This window comes from Monodelphis domestica, chromosome 1 (assembly GCF_027887165.1).
Source record: "Monodelphis domestica isolate mMonDom1 chromosome 1, mMonDom1.pri, whole genome shotgun sequence".
Classification (NCBI taxonomy): Eukaryota; Metazoa; Chordata; class Mammalia; order Didelphimorphia; family Didelphidae; genus Monodelphis; species Monodelphis domestica.
Genome location: NC_077227.1, coordinates 151,486,026 through 151,494,640, shown reverse-complemented (window position 1 = coordinate 151,494,640; position 8,615 = coordinate 151,486,026). Strand labels below are relative to the sequence as shown.

General features: G+C 42.4%; 1 protein-coding gene across 1 annotated transcript; it reads right to left on the bottom strand.

Annotated features, from left to right (window-relative positions):
* Positions 1-258: 258 nt before the first annotated feature.
* Positions 259-3,776, bottom strand: LOC100022659 (C2 calcium-dependent domain-containing protein 4A). The gene is made up of 2 exons (XM_001374402.4): positions 2,116-3,776; positions 259-1,636 (listed from the first exon to the last, which is right to left on the bottom strand). The coding sequence occupies exon 2, from the start codon at positions 1,592-1,594 to the stop codon at positions 374-376; it is 1,221 nt and encodes a 406-aa protein (XP_001374439.1). The 5' UTR covers positions 1,595-1,636; positions 2,116-3,776; the 3' UTR covers positions 259-373.
* Between the last annotated feature and the right edge of the window lie 4,839 nt (positions 3,777-8,615).

Sequence of the window (8,615 nt, the reverse complement as noted above, 5' to 3'; positions counted from 1 at the left end):
ATATCCAGCATTTCATTTGACCCTCATATCAACTCTACCAGATAGGTATTATTATCAACCCATTTTTACAGATTAAGACACTAAAGCTCAGAAGGATTGTCCAGGGTCACTTTGGTGTCTGATGCTTAATTTGATCCAGGCTTTCCTACCTCCAAGTCCAACATTAAACCCTATGGTTCATCTAAAGATGAGTGCCTACATGTTCTCCTTTCAGTTGCTAAGACGTGGCTCAGCTCCATAAAACGTGAACCCGAGTAGTATTTCAAAGAAAAGAACACTTTTATTTCTTTTTTACAAAATAGCTGCCAAGGCCCTGGCCTCCCTGGGATAACAGAAAGCACCAGGAAGGGAGGCATGAGGCTGGACCACTTGGTCAGAGCAGTATGGTCCTCAGCTCCAGCTCTCCCCGACCCAGCAAACGGTCCCTCTCTAGGCCCCTGCCTTTGTTCTCGGCCTTGACCCTCACAGCTGTGCGGCGCAGGTCATTCTCTGACAGTCCTTCGAAGAAAAAGTCCTCGTTAAAGACTGGATTTCGGCTCCGTCGGACCACAGCGCTGCGCTGCTTGTGTGTCTTCCCCGGCAGCACCAAGGTGATGCTGACTCTGCAGCCGATGGCCCCCGGCTCTGCGGTGCAGCTGTAGAGGCCCTGGGCGCTGAGCAGGCGGATGCGCAGCCGCTGGGACACGGGACAGTACTCTGTGGCCAAGTGCAGGGCACCGCCGTCACAGTCCAAGGCTAGGGTGCTCTGGACCTCCAGGCGCTCCTGCAGTGGACCCAGAGGAGAAGGGGACGGAGATGGGGATAGAGCTCGTTTTTGAGCGGAGCCAGATTGGCAGGTGGCTGTCTGGGAGATGCGGCATGCGTCCCCGACAGCCTCATAGTCCTCGTCGTCATCTTCTGCGCTGGAGACTGAGCGAGCCCGGGCCAGAACGCGGCTCCCACTGGCTCGCAGCGCCCGGCCCAAGGCGTCTGGGGCCCGGAGGAGGTGCCGGTAACCCTGACGGCTCCGGGAGCGCTTGGCGGGAGCTACCTGGGGCCGTGGGGAACTGCAGGGAGAAGAGCTGGCGGAGGAGGAGGAGGAGGAGGAAGAGCAGCCAATGGCCGGGCTGTCTGGGGCGACCCGCCGCCCCCGTAGGTTGCAAGAAGCGTTGGTACCGCCGCTGCCGCAGTAAGTGTGAGCCCGAGGCCTCAATAGTGACTGGGACGGGGCCTGCAGGAGAAGGGCGGCAGCGGCTGCAGAGCCCCCGAGGAAAAGAGACTCCTTGCGGCGAGTATTGGGGCTCTCGAGCAACGTGCAGAAGCCGTACGAGGTGGGCTGGCGGGGCAGGTGCGGCAGTGAGAGCGCAGCTTGAGAGCGCGGATCCCAGTCAGTAAGGTCTGGGTCCTCCCTGGCTCTCACACACTCTTGCCTCAGCTCCTCTTCCTGCCAAAGATCTCGGGTAAGGGCTGGGGAAGGACTGGGTAGGAGCCTGGGAGGGATGCAGAACTCTGGTATATTGGCTGGGGTGAGAACATTGGTAAAGCTGGCAGGAGAGAAGGCAGATGTGGCCGCTGGGCGTGTCCGAATCCGTAGGAGTCGCTCCAGGCACCACATTTGAGTGACAGTACCGCGGTGTATGTGGGCGAGCTAATCTACCTAGAACACATAAGGAGACAAGGCCGATCAAGGGATAGCAATTTTGATTTCATTTGCTTTAAGGTGCTACTTCTCCCTCCCATTCCCTGCCTCCTGGCCTAGAATTCCCCGAAGTCCTCAAGACTTAGTAAAAACTACATGGAAGTCCAAGTGTGTGTCCTGACGTTTCCACATGTTTCAAATGAATTAAAAAATCTTCCCCTTCTTCTTTATACTCCCCACCCCATCTTCTACCCTTCTCCCTTACCCCTAACAGAATTTGCTTTCCTAAAATCCATAATTCCAAAACATTGTTTAAATTTGGTCTTCGTTTCTTCCGTGTTGCTTCTCAGAAGCAGTTTGTTTAGTCATTTCGTGAAACCTGTCTGTTGCACATTTTTCCTGAAGGAGGGAGGACAAACAACCCAAAAATCACAAGAAAATTGGTCAACATTTCTGGACCCAAGTATCAAGCAAATAAGCATCCCTTCTGTACATACCTAAAATTCGCTGATTATTCCTTGGGTCTTCACGTTTTCAGATTATGGTTGCATACTGTGGTGTCTGACATTACAAGTCTGCTCAAAGGCTGATAGAAACCAGTTGCAGTGAGAAAATTGCTGGCAGCAACTTTATAGGAGCTGCCAACCAGTCCAGCCAATGTGAAGCCACCGCGCTTTGAAAGTAAGCCCCGCCTCCAGCGCTTTGAGTATTTTCCCAGGTTGTGTAACCTGATTCTGCGCCACACCGCCCACTCCCACCCTCCTTTCTGCCACGCCACTTGGCTGAAGCTGTTGGGGAACTCTGGAAACCTTACCATGGCCTTGGCACATGTAGAAACTGCAGACGTCTTTTACTCATTTCTTTATGCCTTTCTCTGTCTAGTCGTTTCCTTCCTCTTTCCTCCATTCCACAACACAAGCCTGTGACTGGCTGCCCATACGTAAAATTGAGGCGTTTGTTTTTTGACACTTTTCTGTCCCCTACTCTTTCTCATTTTTTAAACAACCTTTCCTAGATATCCATAGAAACTAAACACTTTCCTGTTATCCCGGACAGTCTAGTGAAGTACTCCACTTAGGCCTGCTCTTCCTAGATTTTGTACTATTTTTAATCTTTCTCTCATTTTGTGCCCCTTTTGAAAATTGCAAAATGTGTCAAATTGAAAATTGCATGCTCTTATTTGGATGTGGCTTGGAAGAATATTAGTTTAATTTATACTGAAGTGTCCTCTGATACCAGACAATATGTAGGCTCCTCCCAAGATTCCTGGGCTGTAATGTCCTTTAAAACCCCCCCAAACCCCCCTTCCTTCATGATAGAATACCAGATATCAAAAAGGGTTGCACATTATTTAAGTTAGGTTTACTTGCTAAACCATTCCTGTAATAATAATAATTAATATTTCTACTAATGCTTTCCTTACAACAATCCAATGACATTGGTTCAATTATTTTTAATCCTTTTCATGAGAAAACTAAGAAGTTACTTGTTCAGTCACAGAGTTGTCAGTCACAATTCAAACCCTTCTTTTCAGACATTATTTTCTTCTGGGCAAGTAGATAATCACACAGGAATGATCATAGATCATTGTAAGGAATTTCTGAAGCATTTGTACTTTTCTAGATGGGAAGTAGGAAGCTTCTTTTCAGCCCTCAGAATATAAAAGCAAAGATTTGGAACTAGAAGTACCTTAGAGGAAATCTAGTTCACTGTCCTTATCTTAACATTGAGGAAACTGAGGCCTAGAGAATTTAATTGACTTGCCCAAGGTTACTGAAGTATTAAGTGGTGGAGCTATAAATATGACTTATAACTCCAAATTTAGCACTCTCTTAGGGAAGGGAAAAAGCACTAATAACTGGAGAGATAAGGGAGAGATGCCGCTTTTCACAATTCTTGAAGACAGACAAGGTTTCTGAGGATTAGAAATGAAGGAGTACTTTCCATGCATTAGAAATGACTTGTGTGAATGCATAAGAGACAGGGAGTAGAATATCAAGTTTGAGAAAGACTTATTAATTCAGGTTGGTTGGAACACTGTTGAAAAATGATGTGAAATTAAGTTATGAAGGTAAATGGAATTCAGATATGGAAAGTCTTTGTTACCAGACTAGAGATAGTATTTAATGCCACAGATGATGGGAGCCAATAACTCTTCTCGAACAGACATGTGACATGGTCAGCCATGTGACTTAGGAAGATGATTTTAGTAGCTGTATGGAGAATGGATTGGAGAAGAGAGAGAAAGCCAGGAGGCCAATTAGGAAGTTATTGCAGCAGTTTAAGTGAGAAATGATGAAGACCTCAACTGATGCTACAATGGATCCATGATCTCATCATTGATAGGTGCTCCCTTCCCAGGTACAGTGGAGTGAAATCTGTTTCACTGGAAGTTTTCCCAATAGTGAGATTGCAGACCGTGGGAATACAGAAATATCAGTAAAGCACATGGACTAAGGTAGTGCAGCATCTAAAATGGATGATCAAAATAATTAATCCTTTCTTAGTGATTATGCAAGGGTATGTTTTATATAATTTGTTAGCACCTAAAAAACAAAGGAAAACTGGATCAAAGTAAAACAATATGTATGTGGGCTAGCTAGTATTATGTAGTATTATGTGGGCTAGACAAATTTATGGCATATTAACAAAACCAAGCTCTTTAGCTGGAAGCATAGATTTATTTAGTGGTGGGTAACTCTTTTCTTTCTTTCTTGGTCATAGTATTTTAGGAACCAATCACTCAATGAGTATAGCCTATATAGCCTACTATATGTCTAGTTTTGCATTAGGTTAAATGGGATACTCAAGAAATATGTTAATCTTAACTCAAAAGGAACAATGAATTATATCTTCTGACATGTTACAAATTATTTTCTAAGAAGCATTTATACTTTTTAGAAATGACATTAAAGTGCATTTTCTGTTCTAATATTAGAAATCCATAATTTTATAGCCAGAAGGAAAGAAAAGAGGAGGGAAGGAGGGGACAGAACAAAAGAAAGCAGCTCAGAGAATTAGGCAATCCTTTTATTTTATAGATGAAAAATGAGATCCAGTGAGATAAATAGCTTTGCTTAAGCTCAAAGCTACTTGGTAGTCAGTGTCAGAAATCATATTTCCTGGTTTCCACTAAAGTGCTTTTTCTACAACATTTCTTTGGAGGCAGCTAGCTGACCCAGTGGATAGAGGGAATATCTAGCAATCTGGAAGATCTGAGTTCAAATTTGACCTCAGCCATTTACAAACTCTGTGACCCTAGGCAAGTCCTATCTGTCTCAGTTCTCTCATCTGTATAATGGGGCTGAGAGTAATAGTACTTACCAAATGTAGTAATATTTGTAAAGTGCTTAACACAGTGCTTGGCATATAATAGGCGCTTTATAAAAGCTCATTTTCTTCCTTACTGTGGGAAGCTATCTTAGAAAACTGATAACAATAGCTCATATTAATGTAGCGATTTACAATTTGTAAATAATCTTGTAATATTATTTGCCCATTGTGTTTTTTGTCTCATCAAGGCATTTAAAAATATATTTATCATTTGGAAAGACTAGTTTGGAGGCATAAACTGTCTAAATGATTTACAATGATCAGCAGTAGAACCAAATTTTATAGTTAGCTTTATGGAGGATTAAGAGCATGAAAAGATCTTAGAGATCTACTCCAAACCTTTTGTTTTATGGATGAGGAAAATGAAGATCACAGAGGTTGAGTGACTTGTCCAATGTCAAGCAAGTCATAAATAGCATAGCTGGAATTCAAATCCAGGTCTCCCAAGTCCAAAGTTTCTTTCTGCTATGCAACTGTCAAGGAGAGGCAGGAATGAGGAAGCATTTAGTGCAGGACAAGATACATTTTAGCATGGGGGGGGGTCCTCTATTTCCCTACATATAGCTTAGTTTTCACAGCATTCCTATCTAGAAGCAATTGGTGTCTTAATGGATAGTGTGTTGGACCTAGAGTCAAGAAAGATTGAAGTTTTCACACCTGGCCTTCGACTTTAATTAGTTTTGTAACTTTATGCAAACCACTTAACCTCTATTTGCCTCAGTTTCCCCAACTGCAAAATGGAGATAACAGCACCTCCCTTGTAGGATTATTGTAAGGAGCAAATGAGATACTGGTAAAAATCTCTGGAGATACAGCTGCCTGTCACATAATATACAGCTTCTTGAGACATAGCTGCCTGACACATAATAGATACTATGTATATATTATTCCTTCCCCTTATCTCTCTTGGAAGCACTAAAACTCTACCTCTTCCTTCTTAGAACAAATTTGTTGATCCACTAGCCTTCTATTTACCAAGTTTGTGCCTAGGATTTGTAATTTGCATAGTTATTTTTTGCATAAGAAGTTAGTTCTAGAGCAGTGATGGGCCACCTTTGGGCATGGTGTGTCAAAATTCACCAAAAAACTGAGCATAACTCAGGTGATGTATCACTTTGAGAAAAAAACCATAATTCCATGATATTTATAGTTTAAATAACAAAAATGTATAATTGTAATATATAACTGTATTTAATAAACTAAAAACTAATTATTTAACTTACCTGCTTAGTCATTTCTTTGTTCATCTGTCAGTTGGTTTCTTTTGTTGGTCTTGCTATTATTTAATTTGTGTGGGGTGCCGTGAACTAAGATAAGTGAGGGGGAGGAGAAATTCTTTAACTAATCTGTATATTCGTAACTTTTTTGTTGCTGAATTTCATTGGCTAAATCTTTAATTGAAGGTTGGTATTTTGTACACTTCAAGTCCAAGCAAGCACTACTAACCTCATCTGTCAATCTGTTTCTTTTGTTGGTTTTGACATTACTTAACACTGAGAATAAGGTCTCACAAAAGTACATAGAGGGGGGAAAAGCAATTGCTATATTTTTCAGGGTGCTAAAAGTGTCTGGTAATGGGTTTCAGGCACTCCTCAGTTGCTGGAGCCCTGCCCAGTCTTCCATAGGCCTGGCTTGGCCTGGCCTGGCCCTACCCCTCCCCAGTCAGCTGACGGGTGTGTGTGTGTGTGTATGTGGGGGAAGCACTGTGAGAGCTGTGGCTGCCATCCTTTGCCTGCCTGCCCATGCTCCTTCCATGTGCACCTCCCTTCCATGGACCCGGCCAGGGCATGGCCATGGTCACAGCTGCAGGCACATGGTTACCCGAGTGGCTCCCAGGCCCGAGGTGTGCTGAGCATGCATGCAACCTCATGTCATCAAAAATGGCTATGTGTGTCAGTGCTGTGAATCTTAAAATTTCTCAGACTCTACTTCAGAAGATTTGATTTAAGCTATTCTCCTATTTGTAACAATGCAGGTACTTGGTCAGGAATGTATTGAGAACTCAAAATTACTCCACCTTGCTCAGAGAGTGCCTTAGGGGAAGATAAAGTTGTAAACTCCTTACTGAACAATGAAAAGTCCCCAACTCATACTTATAGTGAAGCAAAAACCCTAAGCTAGGTGGTCTATTTTAGATCTAACACAAAAGGGTACTAAGTACCTATAAAGGTTAAATTAATCACTAAAAGGTCAAGCAACTTACAAAGCGCAAGCTTAGCAAAGAGATGTGAAATACTCAGAAGATATAATCTAATCAGAGAAGGTGATAACAAAAGAAGATGTGAACTACGAATGGACAGTCCTAGGGAAAAGGTCTACTGTGATTGGTAGGTGTGAAAATTTAGGGGAGGTGACATAAGAGAAATTTCTCTTCAAAAGGAGCTCTCTGAACTTAGTTCAGGGGGTTTGCCATGGAGGTTGGAGTTTGGAGTTAATTAGAAGAGATGGGTCTCTGAATTTAGGAGTTGAGGATTTCAGTGAAGGACTGGAGTTTTGCTTGGGATGATCTTGTGGTGAGTGATAAAAGACTGACTAGTCTCTCTTAAGGCTCAGGCCTAGGCCAAATGGCCTACATTTTTTCTCTCTTCTCTCTCTCTCTTCCCTTAATTCTTCATTTGTATTAATTAAAATCTCCATAAAACCCAGCTGACTTGGGTATTTTCATATTTGGGAATTTTCCCATGGCTACCACTTATTTTTGATTTAAATCAAGACACTAAAAATTATCTTTACAGTTTTGGCAATTCACAGTCTTGAAACCCACATTTTCGCAGTTACAGTGTTGACATGCTTGTCATAGGTTCGCCATCACAGTGGTAGAGAGATATGTGGGGACAGAGAGAGCCAGAGGGAGCCAGGGAGACAGAGGCAGAGATTGAGAAATTGATCAGAGTTCCTGGATGGAATAGGAAATGACAGAGAATGAAAGAGTTAACTGTGGCTGAAGAAAGGAACATTCAGATTCTTAAAGTATTATTAAGGTAAGGAAATACCAGTTAATGATTAAAGCCACATTTTTAGATTTAATGTTTTGGGGATTAGTCGCTTTCATGCACAAAATCATGAAAATGTTTCTGCCTCTGACCAAGCAGTCATTTTTTAAAACAATTTATCTTCTAAAGTAACATATTAGATAATGTCTACACACAAGATCTGCAGATGGCAGCAAGTATAACTGGATGTCTCACAGCGTGTGTGTGTGTGTGGTTAAAATATCTTGTTGACTCTCCATAACCTCCTGCTATATTCACTTCTCAGCCATGAGTAGTTAACTGATCATGAGGCTGAGGAGCTTGGGCTAGGACATGTGCATAGTCCGGAGCTACATGTACTCCAAGAAAGACTGCTCTGTCACTTCTGTAACTCACATATGTAGCTATGGGAACATTCATTTATGAGGCTGGAATACAATTCCAAGAAAAAAAAGCATAAACAGACCACAGTCCATTAGACTGCTGGTGATTTTTGTAGTGAATGTTTGAAAGTCCTATAACGTTTGTTGGGTATTAGTCTAGTGGTCTGTCTGCATATAATAGATGACTGAATGAGTAATATGAAGATAAGAAATTGTGGCTACAAAAATGTTACTATACTTGCTTTTCCCCCCTTCATCTTTCCTGTATGTTGGTTTTTCTCTTCTAATTCTGCTTTCTATTTTCCTTCT

Coding starts and splice junctions, on each gene's coding strand:
- LOC100022659 (XM_001374402.4), bottom strand. CDS start 1,594: ATGTGGTGCCTGGAGCGACTCCTACGGATTCGGACACGCCCAGCGGCC.